The sequence below is a fragment of the Takifugu rubripes genome, chromosome 19, assembly GCF_901000725.2.
Source record: "Takifugu rubripes chromosome 19, fTakRub1.2, whole genome shotgun sequence".
In the NCBI taxonomy this organism is placed as follows: Eukaryota; Metazoa; Chordata; class Actinopteri; order Tetraodontiformes; family Tetraodontidae; genus Takifugu; species Takifugu rubripes.
The window spans coordinates 11,422,554-11,442,475 of NC_042303.1; the positions used below are offsets into that span (position 1 = coordinate 11,422,554).

The following is a 19,922-nucleotide window of genomic DNA, read 5'->3' on the forward strand; positions in this document are numbered from 1 at the left end:
AAACACAGAAATGAGTCGTTTCCTACAGAACTGGCCTCTCCCCACTCCGCAGTTTAACAAGCACAGAAAGGCTCATCGGTTCAGAGAAATGCAGTCGAGTTATGATAAAGCTATCCGTGGGGTGACCATGTCCATGCATTGTTGTCTAGTAGCTCACCCTGACAGTACAACAGCACATTACACCATGCACCATTAACAACTTCATCAGGTCCCAATAAGCTAGAACAGGCAGCTTGTATTTCCCCCTCAAAACCAGTTTGACTACATTCGGCTTGTAGACGATTTTAAATCGATTGTGTCCCCAAGTTTCAAAGCCGAGACCCTCCTACAGGACTACTGTTGCCAAAATGCAAAGTACTGCCCTCTACTGTTCAGACTGTGGTACTTTCCTCACAATGCTCATTGAAATCATGCTGTGTCAACTGAAACGTTTGCTTTTCTAAAAAATAAAATAAAATTTTAAAAAATACGTCATTATTGTATAGTAAATATATTTAAGAAACTGTTGGAAAAAAAAAAAAAACTTGGCTAAACTTCATGTGTTATAAAGACAAACAAGACTGCAGTTTGAGCTTTTCACATCTTTATTTCTGGATATTTTTTTAAACAATGTCGTGGCACCCAGATATACAGTTTCCAAAAAAAACGTGCACAAAGGATTTCTTTCCCGCACATAAAAATTCTGAGCTGAGCAAAGAAAAGAGCAGGAAAGTAGTGTTTGCTTACAACCCTCTTTGACAAGTTCCAGAGCTTCAATTATTTCATTTCTCACCATTATCGCATTTAAGAATAAACAGAACAACCAATGTCATGGAGTTTAAATCCCTCTTGTTTTGGTTAAAAAAAAATATTTCCTCCATTTAAAACAAATATTCAAACATTTTTTTTTAAGTATATATATATCATTCTTTACAAAAAAGCGAGGAGAATCCCTCTGCTTCTGCTTAGAGCCAAACCCGAACCCTGAAAATCTCCCATCCCAGCAAAATATAATCTCAGGACCACAAAATGGAGGCAGGAATGACACAGAGGGAGGTGACAAAATGATACAGTTTACATCTCCTGAAAACCCTTTTTGTGAGTGAGACATATAGCTGAGGTGGACTCAGTGAGGTGAATATAAGGCTACATACTATCAGTGACACAAGTGGAATCCACGTGACGAGCACTTTGGCTGGACAGGCGATAGAGGGGGACAAATGTGAAGCGGAGACAAAACGGACAAAATGATCTCTGTAACCGGGCAGGGTAACAACAGGGTTGTGTATACAAACAATAAAACAGTCACTCTATTCTTAGTTCAAACTTTTATTTGGACTTTTTTTTGTCTTTTCCGTCTTAAGAGAGAAAAAAAAAATTACTGTACAGAACTAAATCTATGCATAATTCGCCTTGTTACCTCTACTCTGAGATGATCGAGAAAGAAAAAGGGGGAAGAGGAAAAAAGTTTAAACCATTAAAACCTGACCGCACTGAAAAAAGGGAATTAAAAAACAGTTTGCTTCATTTGACTAAAACCAAAAAAACCAAAAACAAATAAATAATGAACTCAGCAGTTCAATTCATTGGCAGATGATGATTTTGAGAAAGAGGCAATATAATATAGAAACTCTTATTTGGGGGGAAGGTTGCATTTACTGATTGATGGTGGAGGAGGTTAAAAAAGTGAGATTTAGTGCAGATGCAGTGTCTTATCTGTTGGATGCCAATCCTGTGGCCTCTGAGGAAAGCCTGGAGAAACAGAGAGACACCCGGAGACCAGGCAGGGAGAAAGAATAAGGAGCAGTCAGACCACAAATATTTACCCATCAGCTTCTGTAGTTGCAATTTATTGTTTAAAAAAGCATCTTGCGTTCTTGTTGAGAAGTGGAGGAAAAGCAAGACTGTGGCCAAGTAGATTTCTATAGCATAAAAGTGCTAGCAACCAGCCCTTAATGCTAACAGCATGTCCTCCGTGTCATCATCCAATTCTTCCAAATTAAATTAGCTGTTAAAATACTTTTCTCAATAATAAAGGCAGGCGAGGTGCCTCGGATACCTGAGGGCAGGAAAATCAAACACTTTATACACACTGAAACCAATACAAAGAGTTACTGTCAATTCACTACAACTACAGCAGGATTCTATACGACATCTTATGGAGCTGCTACCTGAGCCGAGCTTACAGAAGAGAGAGACCCCTGTTCAATAATTCACTGTCCACGACAGGTTCAGAGTTATTAAATATTAACCATGGAGCTAAAATTATGCATCAATCAGTTCATAGCTGTGTCACCATTTAAATGCATTTACCTTTGCATCGCTCCACAACTTAGGACGTAATGTATGGCCGGCAACATAACGGGTAGCAAACAACAGTGAACATTAACAAAAGGCCACATTTGGTTGGTTTGAGCAGTCATGGTAACACTGACAGTTTTCATTTTGTTAATATTTGCTGTTGTTTGCCACGTGCTAGCTGGTGGGTTTTACATGAGGCTAGCAAAGCTTGTTTCATATTATCTATTGGTGAAATAAAGACATAAAACTAAAGGAAAATTGTGCTCCGTAATAAGAGCGACCCATTAGGTGAAATGGGTCTTTCCACATATCGAGAAAACAGCTCAAAAGCGTGTCGTTTAGCCTTTACAGGTCTCATCGTAACATATCTGTGAAGCGAAACGCACCAAATCAAGCAAGGATGAATTTTATAAATATGGCTGTGTACCCCGTTTCTGTGTGCGTCGGGTTTGTGTAGAAAGCACAATGTGACACACAAACAGCAAGTGCAGGTACAGACAGAGAGCAGTGTCAGTACTTTAGTAGAAGACCTAAGCTTCCTTCATTAGTAAGGAGAGAGCCTTCGTCTTTTAGACTTGGAGCTCAACTCTGGGGCAACTTTGGATTCAGGGGCAATAGAGGGCGCCGGGTTACTGGCTCCACTGACAACATGGAGGGCCAGGAGCGGGAGGGGCTTGATAGAAAGGAGACTCGACACACAGGCAGGAGAGCTGGGGATTGGGGAATCAGTGGAGGAGGAAGAGGAAGTAGGAGGTGGTGGCACTGGAGCCAACAAGGACAGAGGAATGGAGGCTGAGGGGGGCACCACACAAGAGGAAGAAGTGGAAGTGAAGGTGGAAGAGAAGGAGGAAGTAGCAGCAGAGGAGGTGGTGGTAGTAGTAGTAGTGGTAGTAGTAGCAGTAGTAGAGGTGGAGGGAGGGCACAGGCTGGTCTGTTCGGGGTTCAAGGAAGAGGAAGAGGGAGGAGGTTTAGAGGACTCTACACTGTAGAAAGAGAGACAAGGAGAGAGGGACAACACAGTCGAGATGGATCACAGGGCAGGTTGGTAACAGTGCAGGGGTTAGGGGAAGCAGGACTGGTGGAATCGGTGTGAAGGTAAAGAAAAATAAAGAAAGAAAGAAACAAGAATGTGGTAAAAACACCAGACAGGCTTAGAAGTCCTGTCTGCACAATCATAAAGGAGACATTATGTTAACCTTACTGATGGATCAGAGCTTGAGAAATTAAAGGAGAAAATGGAAACAGCACAAGTAAACACTGACAAAAAGCCTAGCAACAACAGTACGCTCATTTATACTGTTAACGATAGATTGGACACACACATATATGTACACACGTGGGTGTGTGAGTGGGTGTTTTATTTACAGTAATTATCTGGCTGGAAGCAAACCTGGATTTTAAGTCAATTAGATTTAACCCAAGTATATTTTAGTGAATACTCAGTGAGAGGAGGAGGCCAGTAGTGATCATCTCACCTTGCTTTGATGAGGTACTCTGCCAGACCAATGCTAGCAGGTGAGCCTGTGATGGTGACCTGGCGGTCAGTCGATCCATCCACTGGATTGGCAATCTTGATCTGAGCACCCGACATCTGCCTGATCTCGCTGATCTTGGCTCCCTGACGGCCAATAATGCAACCAATGAGCTGTATTGGAGAAGAGCAGAGATGTTTAAGAGGCTCAAATAACATTTCATAACACTTCAGCTGCTATGTGGCCGTGTGCAGTCTCCAAACAACAGGAAACTATCTGGTATAAAGGTCAAAATGCCTCGTTCACAGCACTGAGCCCACACACTGCGCAGTTCTGACATTATTCACAATAGCACAGCTTGTCTGTTCATCGAATCATTGGACGTGCTGAAACACTTACATCATTTGGAATGGTCATCTCATGGGAACAGGCTTGAGCAGAAGCATCCATCCCTAGCAAATATGAAGATTAAATGCACCGCTGAAATTCATCTGTCAATGTGTGCAAATGAAATGCAGTGCGTCTCAGTTGTCCCAACCACTGAGGCATGTGCTGTCATATTAAACAAGAATCATTAAAGAGATGTGTTCTTCATACCAGTGAATCCCTGGTTGCATGTTGCCATGGGAAATGGGCCCTGCTGCATGGCCAGTTGGTGAAGCTTGCTGAGCTGTGGGGAGATAGCAGCAGAGGAAGACTGTGAGAGTGAGAGAGGGGACAGGAGGAGGAATGGAGAAAACAGGGAAACACAGTAGAGAGAAAAGCAAAACAGACAAGACGGTCAATACATACGGCTACACGAAGGAACACTATAAAAACTACAACTGCAGATAGAACTGTGATTTATTCAGCGAGGCCTTGTGTTTATGGTAAAAGTGATGCATGAGCTCCATAGTTATGCTGCAAATGGGTAGAATTAAGTTCAAGACGCCATTCATTCAAAGACTTTGCAGGGACACAGCACAGTCATGTTTATTGGTAATAATCAAGTTTATGATCTCAAACTAATTAGGAAGGTTGTTATCTAACTAAGCCCAGCTATGCAGAACTGATGATAGTTGAACATTTAAAGATCCCTGCAAAAAAGAAGTGGGATGACCGGGCCGAACACAAAGTTAGAATAAAAGTTGGCCGTAATAGAAACTGCAAAGGTCACAGTTTGTTTTTATTTAAACTATTGGGTTTTGTCTTTTTTTGCTTTAGTACGATGCTTATTTCTATGGGGAGACCACGGGCCTGTCCAGCAAAACTAGTCAAGAGACATAAAAACATGAGAGAACAGAGAAACAAAAGAGGTAGCAGGAGGAGCAGGGCTCTCGGCAAAGTGGAGGCTCTGGACAAACGCATATTTTCATTTAATAATTGGATTGGTGACCAGTCGGCTATGGTGTGGAGTGTACAAACATAAGGTTGTAAAAAAGCAGCATTCTAAATACTTCAATAACTCTGAAAATGTCGGCAACAGTTTTAGGCTATAACACAGGATGTAGGTGAGCAGTGTTGCACATGTGGATGAAAACCCCCAAAAAACTTACATCTGGTTGTGGAATGGCGTGTTGTCCTTGTACAGCATATGCCTGAAACATAAAAACAAAGCTCTCAGGCCTCTTCTGTGACTGGTTAGGGTCAATTCATCTGCAGAACTTCACTCCTGCTACAAGACACTCATCAAATACTGGAGCTACATCTTAGGTGGATGCTGATTCAGAACCATTCCAAATGTTGGGATGCCAGTCGTGCCCAAGGACTCTGCAGGTTTGAGTTAGGAGAAATCTTGCGATGAAATGAAGAGAATATTTTAACAGATCTTTTTTTAAGGGGGGCAATGAGCAAGAAGTGCATGTAAAAGCAGAGTGGGAAAGAGGCCACCAGCCGTTGAGGGACTGGGCAAAACTTTTCACAAATTTTCAATGAAGAAAAAAGGAGGTTCGGGTTGCGAGACCATCTGTCTGAATAGGGAGACATTTAGTACAAACTGCAACAAAATTAGTAGACGTCTCTTTAAAAATGGAGCAAAACTCGTCATATGATTGAAGCACCAGTGCTGAACTGCATTCATTCCTCAGTATTTCTAATAAACTGGCCACTGAGTGCATGCTATAATATAGGGCAGTTAAAATGATGTACAACGGTCAGCACAATTCACAGAAACATGCTTCTGAGGTATCGAACGTACCTGCCCGCCAGCAAAGATGACTGGGGATCCTGAAGGCTTGGGTCTGTAGGGGATAGTAACTCCCTTGGGAGGAGACTGTGAGAGGCACAAAAGGTAAATATGTCAGCTCCTCATTACAGATGGCACCATACAAGCTGGCCACAAGAGCAGCATGCCCGTGATCATTTTAGCAACCTCCAGGTCAACGGCTGCGCCGCGGCTTTTACACTCCCGCTTACCTCAAGCATGACCACACAGATCTGCTTCACACACTCAATGATTGAATGGGCAGTGCCAGCGATGGTGATGGCTCGTTCTGTGGAGTTGGGAAGCATGTCACCTGCTACTTGTACCTGAGCACCTGTTGACTGCAAAAACATTCAAATAAGAAAAACAAAACAGGGTGAGCGTTCTGAAAATGTGCAATTTGCACAATTATATTACATGTTTGTAGCCATACCTCGCGAATTTCCTTGATCTTGCAACCACCTTTCCCAATGAGGGAGCCACACTGGCTGGCAGGCACCACAATACGAAGGGTGACTGGTGGCTTGCTGGTGGCTGTGCTGTTTGTCATTGAGCTGCTTATGTCCTAAAATAAAAAATAATGAAATGCATCTAGATTGCATTTGGACCAATGACTATTTGACCCGCAAATGTAATAAAACTCATTTCTGGCCTACCTCTTCCAGTTTGTCAATGATCATAGAGAATGCTTTAAAGATGGCTGTGGTTGGACCTGCCAGAGTAATGATCCTCTCAGGACAATTGCCCTCAGAGATGTTAATGCGTGCGCCGCTCTGTGACAGAGTAGATGGACAGAAAATTGTTTTATGAGCCGATCAACTCTGTTACACTTTTAAAAAAACCTGCGGGACAGTATTATCTCCCACTCTACTGTACAACACCTCACCTCTTCTCTCATCTTCTTTACAGACTCTCCTTTCTGTTGGCAAAGAATCACAACTAGGTCAAACTCAGTGAGAAAAAAACATTGGTTTATCATATGTTTGACTTAATATAACATAATTTACCTTTCCTATAATACTTCCCACCTCCTAAAACACAGACAACAGAGTTATTGATCATCCCTGGATACTTTTTGTGCCGTTTTAATGTCAATAATTCATGTTATTATCAATCTGTTGGACCTACCTTGCCATGCATGAGCAACCGGATGGTAAGGGTGACATTGAGACCTCCCTCGATCACACAGGGGTCCATCGCTGCAGCCTAGACGTTGGTAAAGTACTGAGAGTCTTCACCACCGAGATGGTTCTAGGGGCATACATTTAAGCATTATTCTCATTACTAACACATGCCGTGCTTAATACCACCATTTTCCCATTGTTGTGAATGGTGAACTATTACTACCGATAAGAAAAGGTAGATTAGACCGTCTAGCCATGAAAATACTAGCATTAACTCCACCAACTCACTTCCATCTTACAATCAAATAAAACATATTCGCTAATTCATATTGGGCAGTCAACATTTATACAAGGGCGGGCATGGTCTGCAAATGGCTTTTAATCCGGATTACTACGGGTGGATTCAGTAATAATGATATCAAGTAAATCATTTCTGACTGTACATTTAGGGATAGTATGGAGCTATTTATGATGGAAACCGTTTAGGCATTACAATTGTCTTGGAAAACTAAGAAAATAGGAGATGAAACACTCCATTTACAGTCGTAAGACCAATATTCTCCGAGTATTTTCGACAAGTAAATGTTGGACGATAAATCCAAGTGTGAGAACTTCAATTATGTTTTTGGTGTAAATATTGTAGGGCTCGTAAAGCGTTTAAAGCTATTTACCGATAAACATCGTGGCTGCTCACCGCGCTTTAAAATGAATGAAGCACGCGAACGGTACGTAGCAAGGCTACCGAGGCTACTCGCTTAATTAGTCAACGTTACCACCAACAGCCCGAATAAATGCAGCCACTGTCAAATGGTAGTTATGTGCGCTGTTGATAATTAAAGCGACTTAACAAAAGCACGAGTTTGCGAAGCTATTAAAATCAAACTTTCTCTGTGACTACATGCTAAGCTAGCCCAAATGTTTCTGTGCGTTCAGCATCACGCGGCCTGTTAGCATGTTGCTAGCTGCTGCGCGCAATTTCTTTCCGATACTTCTACGCGGCACAAAAAACCGACTGAAACATTGGAGATGTACACAAAATTCACCTGATTCGCGTCCCGGTGCGTGATCGGGGGAAGGGTGGGGTTGTGAGGGTAGAAGGGGAGAGGTTTGGGAGGGTAGAAACCCGGGGGAGAGTTTAGAGAGGATTCGGGGAAGAGGGAAGAGTGACGCGAGCTGGAGCTCCACTCCGTAACACAAAGACAACAAGATGATCACCTCTGACCTTTACCCTTTCACCTGACATCACACCCCCGCCCCGCCCCCAACACGACCCAAACTCGCACAATAATAAAAACATTCTCCAAAATTGTGGGGTTATGGTGTTAAACATGACAGCATCCTTATAGGCGTTTTAATTACAGCTGCACTAATTTAAATAGCCAACAAATCGAGCGTGTTGTTGGTTTATATATATATATATTTTTTAAAAACTATGTTACACGTGCTTAGCATGCAATTAATAATGTTTTAGCAATATTTTATAGCATTGTCTTTAAAAACATAAGCTTTACTAGTGCGTGGTGGTAGGTTTAACTAAAGAGAGAGGACAACAGGCATGGCAATCATATATTTATTGAGATTTAAGTGGGTACATACAAAAACACATGCACCCTTGTTAGTTAATACTTATTTCAATATACACTTTTAAGATGCACTGATTATATAATAAAATAAAGATAAACCCATGCAACCCAACTTATCAGTCTCCCAAGACATTAAGAATGCTCACAGTGTAAATTTCTCTCTGTTGAAATGTTTGTAATTTATAGTGATTTACATTGCAGCCAGTAGCCAAACCAGTATGATTAAATGGGTTTAATATACATGGCAGCTTGAAAGTATAAGCACTAGTTTTCTTTCGTGTTGTGTTTCAGCATTTTTTTTTTTTTTTTGAAAGAAGCAGAGAAAGTCTTGTCCTGGACCAGCAGCCTTAGTCTTAGTCACTGCTACTGCTGCTGCTGCTGCTGCTGGAGGACTGCAGAGAAACACAAAAAATAGTTTATTTATCATATTAAACCTGTGGTTCTATTTTCTCCTGGGCGCCCATTTTATTAGAGTTAGAAATCAGCTTAATTACTGATTCACGCACACCTTACCTTGCCATGTTTGTGATGGCCATGCTTGTGTTCTTTGTGTCCCTTCTTCTTCTTCATCTTCTTCATCTTTTTGTGGACATTATGTCCACCCATTCCCATTCCCATTCCTGCCAAACCTGCAGCCATGGGATTTACACCTCCATGGTGGTGACCTTTTTTGTGACCTTTATGATGACCCCCTTTTGGAGAGTGGGGGTATGGACCTGGATAAGCACCTCCAGGAGGAACTACTGGGTATCCACCTGGTGCCATTGGATAAATCTGGGGTCCTGGAGCTCCATAAGGCATGGCCCCCGGAGGTGCACTTGGTCCCATTGGAGGCTGTTGTCCTGGATGGGGAAACATACCTGGTCCTGGGGCAGCAGGGTAAGCAGGGTTGTATCCAGGAGGGTACAGAGGATTTTGAGGGCCTACTGGAGGGGGAGGACCTGAAATATACAAGTGCACATACTGAAATAATTCCAATCACAACTATACACGTGTCTTTAAAATATCCCTACCTTGATTTGGCCACATGGCTCGAGGGTTTTGCTGTCTACCTGAACTCTTGAGGTCTCTGGTGGAAAAAAACAAATAAAACTTTTTAGTAAGGCAAGTATTTTTATTTTGTGGTTGAAACAGTGTGTCCCTAAACTGGATCCAACCTGTTATAGGGATAGGGTGATTATGGGATGGAGTTAAAAGACACCCTCAGTATGATTAACCAATTTTAAAGCAAATTAAATTATTTTAACCACATCAAAGACTACATTATAAACCCATAAACCGCATTTCACAACAGAATCCTGCCACAAGACCATTTCATCACTTATATCAAAGACATTTCTTTCAGTCGGCCGATTAATGCAAACCAAAATTTGGACAATTGAAATAAAACATGCCGTGACAACTTTAAATAAGCGCTTTTAAAGTCGTACCTGAGAGTTCACAATTCTAGGTTCGTGTTGAACTTCCGCACTCGAGAGAAACAGGAAAAACACTTGACCACGCCCATCGCGCGTGCGTCATGCGTCACTGAATTGAGTGAAAAATGGGAAAATGTTAAAATAACGCAAGTAAACTCACAATAATAATAATGTTGACACGAGAAATACTGCTCCAAATAATATAATTACTATAAGTAATATAATTAAGCACATTGCATCCAAATTTTAATTTAGACGTTGTTTTCTTTAGGTATATGCTTTATTCCCTTACATGTGGTACACTTTTTTTGAAATTCGCGACCCGAAGGGAATTTTTTATCTTACATTTTTAAAAGGGAGTGATGAGTTTTATACTATATTCTTTGTAGGAAATCGTTTAGATTACTGTCTTGCTGCAGAACCCCCAATATATGCTTGTGTTTGACGTCACACCCTGAAGGCTTGATAGAACCTTTTGGTAGAGAACATGAATCAAAGTTCATAATCAAGTCCTCGGGGTGCTAAAAAAGCGGAGTCCTAGTAAATCTATCAACACCATGTCTGACTGTTTTAATTCGGTTCTTTCCAGCATCAGCATCCAGCTTCGAAACCCATCAAAACCTTGTGAGGAATGAACAAAAAAAAGTAATCCTAAAAGTACTCTTAGCCGAGTCAAGCAGTTAGTGAAACGCGCTTTTAAGTCGACATAGAAATTAAACACCAGACTATTAATTGTTACAGTAGGGTAGACATTTGCCTGATGACGTTTGTCTACGTCATCTTTCCGCCGGACTAAGTGACCATAGCTTCCTATTGGTTTCTCCCGTCACTGATAGTGTAAACATGTAGCGATGTCACCGGTAGAACGGTTGCGGCCCTGAATTACTAACTCGTTCGGCCAAATGATGGCTTTGTTGCTCAGTGTTCTTTTTGGCCGTGTTAGCTTCATGACAGGCGAGCTCGCAGCTAGCTGTGTCATCGCCTCTCTGCCGGGCTGGCTTTGCTAATTAGAGCTAGCTACCAGTCTGCAACTGAACTGACGTTAGCACAGCAACAGAAAGGGATGGCAAACGTTGTGTTCTAAGAGGGATACAACAGTGAACGGACAAATATGAAGAACCCCAAGCGTGCCTCGTCACCAGAACATAATGGTAAGATGCTCCGTTTAATTAGGTTCGTTCTCTGAGGGGTCGTATTTTTTGCAGACATGGTCACAAAATGCATTGCTTTTTTAAACGTGCAGATTTGATTTTGTCGTTGCAGTGTAATCATAAGGCTTGTTTGCTGATATAACTTGACCTTCACCTGTAACATAAAGGTGAACTCTCACTGGACGTGGTGCTTTCTCATGTTCTAGACGGGGACAGCAGGCGCAAAAAGAAAATGAATGACATCACGCAGGCCCTCAGTGTGAGCCCGGTGGATGTTGCAGCTTTGAGGAGGATGGCTATCAGTGAAGGAGGACTGCTCACCGATGAGATACGCTGCCAAGTCTGGCCCTGGCTTCTCAATGTCCCCCTTCACATCCTGGATCAAGAGCCCGGTATTGGTTTCGGCAATACAAACAGAACCACACATGCTGATACTCACATGCATAAGTTCTCGTAAATGTTCCAATCAAGAGAGCATACAAATGTTGCTGTGTGTGCCACCCTGATGCCAATTTTGTCCTTTACAGAAAACGTTGACCGGGAGAATAACAAGGACTACAACCAGGTGCTGCTGGATGTCCAACGTTCTTTGCGCCGGTTTCCACCAGGTGAGCTAACACCTGTTCAAGGTTCGGTTTTTCATCAAGTCCCACCACTCCTTTGATCTTAGATCAAACATGCACAACCAAACTTATTTCCTGTCTTATATTCATGTCAAATGATTCTACAATTGAAATTTTACAGTGTTATTTGCTATTGTTGAATCTTGTTTTTTTTTTTTATATATATCTTTAGGATTTTTTATATTCAGCTTTATTCATACATCTTTTTTTAAAAATTGCATTTCTGCAACCATTTCAAATCAGTAAAAGTTGACAAGCAGGGGAGCTGGGCATGGATGTTGCCTTTGTATCATTATTTCAATCTTTTTCTTTCCCAAATCTTGACCTTGGTAAATTTATGTTGAGTGAATGATTGACTATTTTATTATGGTGGACATATACAGGTATGCCAGATGAGCAAAGGGAGGGTCTTCAAGAAGAGCTAATCGATATCATCCTTCGAGTGCTGAAACGTAATCCTCAGTTGCACTACTATCAAGGATACCATGACATTGTTGTCACCTTTTTACTGGTTGTGAAAGAGCGTCTGGCAACAGCTCTTGTGGAAAAGCTCTCTACACATCACCTCAGGTATTTCTATATAATATGATTCAAAACCTTTTATGTGTATTACGCAATATATCTCCATCTGTGGTTACCGTGAACATAAAGATAAAACACATTAATACCATACACAAAGTACTTGCTGCTATTTTACAACTTCATACTCTTGTATCCTCAATAAATGTCACATTTTCTTGATATCACAATATCCTCAGATTTTTTTTTTTCCCACAGGGACTTCATGGATCCCACCATGGACAACACAAAACACATTCTGAACTATTTGATGCCTATTATTGAGAGGGTCAACCCTGAAGTACATGACTTCATGCAACAGTAAGACTCAGCTGTTTCATCTAGCACGGGTAACACTTTTGAATACTGTTTGTAAGGTAAAGCAGTTGAAATTGTGAACTGAATCCCTTTCTTGGTTTACTTACCACAGCTTGTGTGATCCAAACATATTCAACCTTCTTTGATGCTAGTTGCTGCAGCTACACTTTGTTTACACACCTAAGACGTCCTAATTCTGATTGAAATCAATCTACTGGAGATTAAAACAGTTTACACTGAATCTATATAAAGTGACAGATTTGTAAAATCCTAAACTTTTTCTCTGATAGTCTCTGCTGCGGCTGCCAGAAATTCTATGCTTTTAATATTTTAATATTTTTTTAATGCTTGGAATGAGAGTTTGTTTAACGTTGTTTGTGACATACATATAGAAGCGAAGGGAAGGGCGACTGTAATCTAAAGCATACTGATCCTATTAAGCAGCTCCAATTATGTCGTTGAGGACTTAGCGACTGATGTCATAAAGTTTTCTACCGCCACGGTTAATGTGTCTCATTCCTTTACACAGTCCACTGCATTAATTCAATCTGTTGAGAGCTAATCGTTAGAACTGAAGTGGCGCTTTATTATGCACTGCTGGTGATTGTCCTGATGTTTTTCATTGATTTGTCAGAGCTGAGGTGGGTACAGTCTTCGCTCTCAGCTGGTTGATTACCTGGTTTGGCCACGTCCTGTCTGACTTTCGCCACGTTGTCCGGCTATATGACTTCTTCCTGGCCTGTCACCCGTTAATGCCCATCTATTTTGCAGCTGTGGTGAGTTGGACTTCAGTTGTATTCTGAATTTCCAGATGTGTCACATTCTTTTGTAGTTCAGTCTCATGCAGTAGCTTAGAAAGACCTCACTGTAACATTTTAAACTGTTAACAAGCCTCCATATGAGTAAGGGTGAGAAGTCAGCTGATTAGAGTTGAACGGAAGGTCATGGACACTGAACTGCCGTTAGACTCATACCAATGAATCGACCCTGGATTAGAGACTAATTCGTTTTTGATAAATTCATGTGACCTGACTCATTGCCGTTATGATTTGTTGATATTTGTGTTGCAGATTGTACTGTACAGACAAGATGAGGTGCTGGATTGTGAATGCGACATGGCCATGGTGCATCACCTACTGTCTCAAATTCCTCAGGATCTTCCATATGAGACACTGATCAGCCGAGCAGGAGACCTCTTTGTCCAGTTCCCTCCATCCGAACTGGCCCGTGAGGCTGCTTCACATGAACAGTAATTAATCTATAACCTTTACTGATACGTTACATTGAGATTTAGCACAATTTAACTGGTGCAATAACTTCTGTTTTCTGTTCTTGCTCTCTCAAAGCATGGCGAGCTCTACTTTTAAGGACTTTGACCTTGCATCTACTCAGCAGCGACCTGACTCTGTCCTTCGCCGCAGACGCAGACAGAAACAGGCTGCACTGGAGAACTCAGCTTCAAACTCAGTAGTAGCCCGACCTTCAGCCACTCGGCGTTTCGTTCGACTGGCTGTTATGGGTCTCACGGTGGCTTTAGGTGCCGCAGCTCTGGCTGTAGTTAACACTGCTCTAGAATGGGCTCCCAAACTGGACTTGTTTCCTTGAACTGCTAAAGCTCCTCTTCTCCCATTCTGTGACATATCTGTCCATGCCTGAACCATGGTGGTGGGTTTGAATCCCTGTGATTTCACTACAGATCCTGCAATTGACTGAAAGACTGAAGAGCACTCTCAGAGAGACCTGGGCTACTCTTCTGTAACACTCCTGGACACATCCAGACAACTTGCAGAGTGGTTTTTTTATTGACTCCTGAGCAGCAGAAATGTAACGGCTGCTTCAGCTGCTGCTGTTTTTTGAAATGAAGAATCATCTTGGTAGAAACTGAAGAGACTTTGTTGCCAAGAACTGATGGTGGTGTTTAGGATTGGAATGAGAATAGCTAGTGCTACACTCCAGAGATACTTGCTGAAAGTTACATGGATAGATTTATACACTTGTCAGCAATTTAGACAACGAGAGAGTGTGTGTGTGCTTGTATGTGTCAAAATCCTTTGTTATATATTTGGTACGTGGACCAACTTGAGGATTGCTGGAATCCTCTTTCGATAATTTACTTTTATAACTGCTACTGTAGGTATATTGCAACTGCTAAAAAATCTGTTCATTATACTCAGTTGTGGTTTGAATAACCCAAAAAAATAATATTCTTATCTGAGTTTGAATATCCTATCACAGCTGTGACATAGTTCGTATTGTGGGCAGCTCAGAGTACTTAAAGCTGAATTTCAAATGCAAAGGATTGAAAGTGTAGCCAGCTTGATTAGAAATGACAAAACTTGAATTTGAGGTCCAGGCAGCATTCAGAGGAGTCGAATTTCTCTCTTATATTGTCTCTTCATTGTACGCACCACTTAGACCCATTTTATATAGTGTCTTTAGCAAATTTAACACCATTTTTGGAGTAAATCTTTAAATTTTCTTATATTGTGGTCATGCAGAAGCATCATCCACTGCTCCACAACATCAAAACTGGGTCCTTGTATTTTATATTTTGCTCTGACTACAATACATCGATTCAAAATAGCGGTCGATGGGCACTTTGCTCACTAGTGTAAAGGGTGCACCTGTCAGTCTATAAGCCTTCACATTTTTATTCTTGCCGAACTTTTGATTTTGAAACAGTCTTTGTTATGTAGAGTCATTTGCAATTTAGGTGCCGTCCAGCTCTTTTTGGCTCACGTATTGGGCAAGGCCCAATATGCGTATATACAGCACAAGTCTACCATTGCCTGACAAAACATAAATAGTTGGCCTACTATCTTTAAAATTGATTTGAAATGTCTGAAACCAGTCATGTCTCTCATCTAAATGCACTAAATAATTTATCTGCCTTTTCACTTTTTTGTTTTATTTTATGGCAGTAAAATGTAAAGCTGTACAAGAGAATACTAATAAAGCAATGAAAATGGAACGTTCATGGGAAATTGGCATGTGATGAGGTGACATCATAATACCACGTTTTCACTGTTTTTAAACCTTACGAATACATTTTTCTTGTGTAATATCAGAGGATTAAAGATATGAAGAATATTTCATTCCGTGATAATTTCATGCGGCCTCCCTGTGCTTGTTAAAACGGTCTGAATCTTGTTAAGTAGTTTTTATTTAAGACTTTTATTTGACTGAGCAATGTCATGATAAAATAACAGTGTAATCAATCAATGTGTCTGCAAACGTATCTGTACTGTTTTGATGAGGGACACTTTCCCCAGGCAGCCCAATTCCATGCCAGTTTATCCCAGATGCAGTTTTATCATAAAACAGTCCTTTAAAAGAACTAAGAAGAGCAGACAACATGTAGACATTGAGAAAAACTTGTACTAAAAACAGGTTTTCTGCGCAATAATGTGTCATTTAATAAAATAATATTTGATGAAAAGACAAGCGTTGACTGCATTCTAAAAATCCTGGATGGAAAAATTAATATTTTGATTATTTTTTCTTAAATATACTAATCATTAAAGTATCATTCAGTTCCATTTCAAGGAAACATTTTTCCACCATAAATCAAAGGATTATTAGATGCAGATGAAAGCAAAAGTTAATCTTCATTACAGTTTAGAAATAAGACAATTTGAGCTGTTAAAACCCATAAAGGTCACGTAAGCAACTTCAACTAAGAATTAATTTGTCCTTTCATAGAATAAATGAGAAACATTTAATTTCCGTTTTACAGGAAGAGAGAAATATCTCATTAAGTAGTTTATTTTGTGTGCTGTCGTGGATATTTTAATTTCTGACTAGCTGCAGGTACCAAAATGACATTTCACTGTACATTCTACTGCGCATGTGACAAATACATTTTATTGTCACAATAAATATACATACGGCATAATAAATGTTATACATCGGAGGAACTTACCCATTATTAATGGGAGGAATTGCCATAAAATACTTGCATCGCCTAAAATGAACCAACTATTCTCAATTCTACCCATAAAGCTATCCTTCGTTTCTTACAGATCGTTACGCTTAAGCGTCTCTAAATGTCTATTTTTAAAAAAAAAAAAAAAATTTATTTGATGTGCCTTGAATGGACAAAATACTTTAGGGTTTAGAACTACCAAACAAGTTGTACTTAGTTGAATTTTCTTTCTCTTTTTAATTTCAAATGTATACAGTTGCTGCTGTGGATGAAAAGGGCTAATGAGGATCCAGTCATCTGTAATGGGGGGGGCTGCCCCCATTTGTAAACCAAGCCTTAACATTTTTCTGAAATTTGGAAAGTCCTTTTGTGATTTTATTTCGAGAGGAAAAGAATAATGCAGAATGATGCTGTGCTTTGGTTCCATCCTCACGCTGCTGCCGTGTTTCTGAAGGCAGCTCAAATCTCGTATACTCGCATGTATTCGACTCTTCTTTTGCCGTTTGCCATGTGATATTCTCAGATCTCTGCATTTCCATCCTCTCTTCCACGTCCTCGCACTGCTGCCAGTCTATTTCACGAGGCTGGAGGGTTTCTGCATTATCATTTTGCTGATCATCGGGTACCAAGTTCAACACTGTGCAGCACCTCATGAAACGTTCGGCATCGTTGAAGCTGTAAATGACGCAGATGAAAATGTGGCTGAGGCCATCTGATGTTTGAACATGACCGTATGCCGTCGTCACTTACTAGTTTTGATATCTTGGATTTGACAAATGAGACATTGTGATAAACGGATGATTAAGAGCTTCAGAGGCAGAGATTCTCCTGTTCCCATCAATGTGCAGCATTAATTTCAGGAGGTCCACAAATACGTGGAAATCTTCATATTCATCTATGGTTTCGAATGAATGGATCTGGATTTTTGGAGTTTGAAAAAAATTAACAAGACTGACTGACTTAGTAAACCCAAGAATACTTACATCTACCAGGTCATCCAGAGATTTAAACGTGGAATCCATAACCTTCTTTGCATTTTTTTCTCCATTGTACTCTTCTGGTGTCTAACGCAAAAAACGTAAAGTATTGTTAGTTGATCTCCACAAGTATGGAATATAAACTGCTTAAATAAACTGTTTTCATTTTCAAAAATGGGAAGAAAGATGCGAAAGATGTCTTTACCTTCAGCCTCCACATTGGCCCATCAGCTCCTTCCATCACAGTGAAGTATTTCTCGGTGTATATCCCAGTCCGGAGGAGACGGTCCTCTGGCTGACCCAGAAGCTGCACCACCTGCCTCATCTGCACACAACATTGTCAAGACGCTTCTTGCTGATGAACATTACGCTTAATCAATGAGTTACCATTTCATATTCACTGTGAACCTCAAAGAGGCTGGTTTGAAGGAAGAGATGTGCGAGGACGCAGCCGGCGCTCCACATGTCAATCGTGTTTGTGTAAGGCAGCCCGAGCAAAATTTCTGGAGACCTGAAAAGAGAAAAGGGCCAAAGATTAAACCCCAATTAGCAATACAGGCGATTTTTCAAAAAATTCAGTCACCTGTATCCAAGCGCTTGCAGTTTTTTGCCCACGATGATGTTGGTGTCCCGAATGGCAAGTCCAAAGTCAATCACTTTGATCCTCAGGTCATACCATTTGACAAACATGATGTTGTCCAGTTTTATGTCGGTGTGTATAACGCCAACAGTATTGAGTGCCTCCAGAGCCATGAACAGCTGAAAAAGAGCGGACAGTTAAATGAGAAAGGAAGGGGCATGATAAAAATTAATTCAGCATCAATATTTTCACCATTAACGGTCCAAACTTTTTTCCATTTTAAGTTCCAACCTTCTGCCAGGTTTCAAATGTTCATGGATTCATCTTTCCAGGGCCCCTCTATGTTATATGTCAGCTGTGTGCGTGTGTGTGTGTGTGTGTGTATGCAGTTTTCATAAACCAGAATATCTTTGATGTTGCCAGAAGTCAAACAAGTACATTTGTAAACAAGTGCATTTGTGGAAAAGGTAAAAAATTAGGATCACTTACAAAAAGTAGATCAATGTGTTCAATGTGATCAAAGTATTCATGTACCTGCTTTGCAATTGGACGAATCGTGCACAGAGGCATATCATTTGGGTATACTGCGATTGTGTGTTGCAGATCTCTGTGCAGCAACTCAAACACCAGACAGTCACATCCCTTGAATGTAAACTCCTCAAACAATCTGATTATGTTTGGATGATTGAGGGAATTGCAAATCTGTAAGAAGAGAATCTACAAGAGAAATGACAACAACAGGGTTTAGAGTACAACATACTACGGGGAGCAGAGCAGAGCAGAGCAGAGCAGAGCAGAGCAGAGCAGAGCAGCACCTCCCGCTGAGCCTCTGTGAATGCGTTAATATTTTTGAGGATCTTCACAGCCACAATTTTGTTGGTGTTCAGGTTTATGCACCTGACCACTTCACCATAGACGCCAGAGCCCAGCGATCGCAGGATCACGTAATCCGCAATTGGACTGGAGAGAGTGTCACCTACTCTGACCAAGTTCTCTGAGAAGGTACAAGACGAGAGAAAGATGAAAATAAAAGAGACTCCCGTGTAGCATGGAACAGACAAATCCAGCACCCCTATCTTTTGCAGGGGACTTGAGCTGACATAGCTTTAATAAACCTACTCTAAAAATGTAATTTTTGTCTCACAGAATTCCATATTTCACATAGTTTCATATTAAGTCACAATGACTGAATCTCTTGCTTACACAACTGAAGGCATTTTAGATGTCTTAGCCTTAAGTTTAATTACACCTTGTAGTTACAGAACAATTGTAGGTGCCATCTTTTACATTGGATCTAAAATAAAGGCTTGGTTTTAAGAGAGGAACAAAAAATGTATGAGCCAGTGTCAGTTATTGTGAGCCTGGGTCAGTTATTACCTAATTGTTGTTGTCTGGCTAGTCTTAGTAATCTTGAAACCCGTTTCTTCATTTCTTCAGTAAGAAAGAAGGAACTCAAGCTTGGTTATTGCAAAACATGCCAATTGACTAATACATATACAATTTTTAATATCTGAGAGAAACCTATTTAAAGATGAAACAATTCATTTCTACAGCATTTCAAAGCATTGGGTAGATCAAAGTCTATTATATTATACATTTATTAAAGACATGACGTATGATATTGTAGCTTATAAATGGTAAATCCAAGTTATTTTAGCCAAGTATTTAATCAGGAGATACCAGCGGGGTGGATTTACTCTGTACAGAGCCGACAGCCTGGAGGACCTCGTG

General features: G+C 40.7%; 4 protein-coding genes across 7 annotated transcripts; 1 reads left to right on the top strand and 3 right to left on the bottom strand.

The window, feature by feature from the left end:
• Nucleotides 1–566: 566 nt before the first annotated feature.
• On the bottom strand, nucleotides 567–8,278 carry LOC101069858 (poly(rC)-binding protein 2-like). Of its 4 annotated transcripts, none has more exons than XM_011614030.2 (13): nucleotides 8,102–8,272; nucleotides 7,063–7,185; nucleotides 6,942–6,965; nucleotides 6,821–6,853; nucleotides 6,591–6,707; nucleotides 6,368–6,499; nucleotides 6,147–6,275; nucleotides 5,929–6,003; nucleotides 5,288–5,329; nucleotides 4,350–4,422; nucleotides 4,152–4,204; nucleotides 3,756–3,925; nucleotides 567–1,731 (listed from the first exon to the last, which is right to left on the bottom strand). In XM_011614030.2, the coding sequence occupies exons 2-13, from the start codon at nucleotides 7,129–7,131 to the stop codon at nucleotides 1,692–1,694; spliced, it is 957 nt and encodes a 318-aa protein (XP_011612332.1). In that variant the 5' UTR covers nucleotides 7,132–7,185; nucleotides 8,102–8,272; the 3' UTR covers nucleotides 567–1,691. The 4 variants fall into 4 exon arrangements, with proteins under 4 accessions (XP_011612332.1, XP_003973491.1, XP_029681964.1 ...); XM_003973442.3 differs by having other exon boundaries at nucleotides 4,350–4,449; XM_029826104.1 differs by lacking the exon at nucleotides 567–1,731 and adding an exon at nucleotides 1,755–3,263 and having other exon boundaries at nucleotides 8,102–8,278.
• A 334-nt stretch (nucleotides 8,279–8,612) lies between these two features.
• On the bottom strand, nucleotides 8,613–10,167 carry prr13 (proline rich 13). The gene is made up of 4 exons (XM_011614032.2): nucleotides 10,072–10,167; nucleotides 9,655–9,710; nucleotides 9,155–9,582; nucleotides 8,613–9,033 (listed from the first exon to the last, which is right to left on the bottom strand). The coding sequence occupies exons 2-4, from the start codon at nucleotides 9,668–9,670 to the stop codon at nucleotides 8,995–8,997; spliced, it is 483 nt and encodes a 160-aa protein (XP_011612334.1). The 5' UTR covers nucleotides 9,671–9,710; nucleotides 10,072–10,167; the 3' UTR covers nucleotides 8,613–8,994.
• Nucleotides 10,168–10,828: 661 nt separating this feature from the next.
• Nucleotides 10,829–15,665, top strand: tbc1d20 (TBC1 domain family, member 20). Its single transcript, XM_003973444.3, has 8 exons — nucleotides 10,829–11,210; nucleotides 11,417–11,602; nucleotides 11,738–11,818; nucleotides 12,217–12,403; nucleotides 12,611–12,712; nucleotides 13,344–13,485; nucleotides 13,780–13,958; nucleotides 14,056–15,665. The coding sequence occupies exons 1-8, from the start codon at nucleotides 11,171–11,173 to the stop codon at nucleotides 14,312–14,314; spliced, it is 1,176 nt and encodes a 391-aa protein (XP_003973493.1). The 5' UTR covers nucleotides 10,829–11,170; the 3' UTR covers nucleotides 14,315–15,665.
• Nucleotides 15,666–15,905: 240 nt separating this feature from the next.
• Nucleotides 15,906–19,362, bottom strand: LOC115246766 (homeodomain-interacting protein kinase 2-like). Its single transcript, XM_029826060.1, has 9 exons — nucleotides 19,336–19,362; nucleotides 19,007–19,183; nucleotides 18,726–18,908; nucleotides 18,195–18,370; nucleotides 17,999–18,122; nucleotides 17,817–17,936; nucleotides 17,618–17,698; nucleotides 17,385–17,551; nucleotides 15,906–17,309 (listed from the first exon to the last, which is right to left on the bottom strand). Exons 1-9 carry the CDS (start codon nucleotides 19,360–19,362, stop codon nucleotides 16,928–16,930), a joined length of 1,437 nt encoding a protein of 478 aa, XP_029681920.1. The 3' UTR covers nucleotides 15,906–16,927.
• Between the last annotated feature and the right edge of the window lie 560 nt (nucleotides 19,363–19,922).

Bases quoted from the DNA above. Each gene is read 5' to 3' on its own strand.
- LOC101069858 (XM_029826103.1), bottom strand. From the start codon at position 7,131: ATGGACCCCTGTGTGATCGAGGGAGGTCTCAATGTCACCCTTACCATC. The intron at 6,708-6,820 runs GTGAGGTGTTGT...ACTCTGTCACAG, and splicing joins TAAAGAAGATGAGAGAAGAG to AGCGGCGCACGCATTAACAT. The intron at 4,450-5,287 runs GTAAGTTTTTTG...TCACTCTCACAG, and splicing joins ACGCCATTCCACAACCAGAT to TCTTCCTCTGCTGCTATCTC.
- prr13 (XM_011614032.2), bottom strand. The intron at 9,034-9,154 runs GTAAGGTGTGCG...GTTTCTCTGCAG, and splicing joins GCCATCACAAACATGGCAAG to TCCTCCAGCAGCAGCAGCAG.
- tbc1d20 (XM_003973444.3), top strand. From the start codon at position 11,171: ATGAAGAACCCCAAGCGTGCCTCGTCACCAGAACATAATG. The intron at 11,603-11,737 runs GTATTGGTTTCG...TGTCCTTTACAG, and splicing joins CATCCTGGATCAAGAGCCCG to AAAACGTTGACCGGGAGAAT. The intron at 13,486-13,779 runs GTGAGTTGGACT...TTTGTGTTGCAG, and splicing joins CCATCTATTTTGCAGCTGTG to ATTGTACTGTACAGACAAGA.
- LOC115246766 (XM_029826060.1), bottom strand. From the start codon at position 19,362: ATGAAACTATGTGAAATATGGAATTCT. The intron at 19,184-19,335 runs GTGAGACAAAAA...ACCTTCTCAGAG, and splicing joins TATGTGAAATATGGAATTCT to AACTTGGTCAGAGTAGGTGA. The intron at 17,937-17,998 runs GTAACTCATTGA...TGTTGTGTGCAG, and splicing joins TTCACAGTGAATATGAAATG to ATGAGGCAGGTGGTGCAGCT.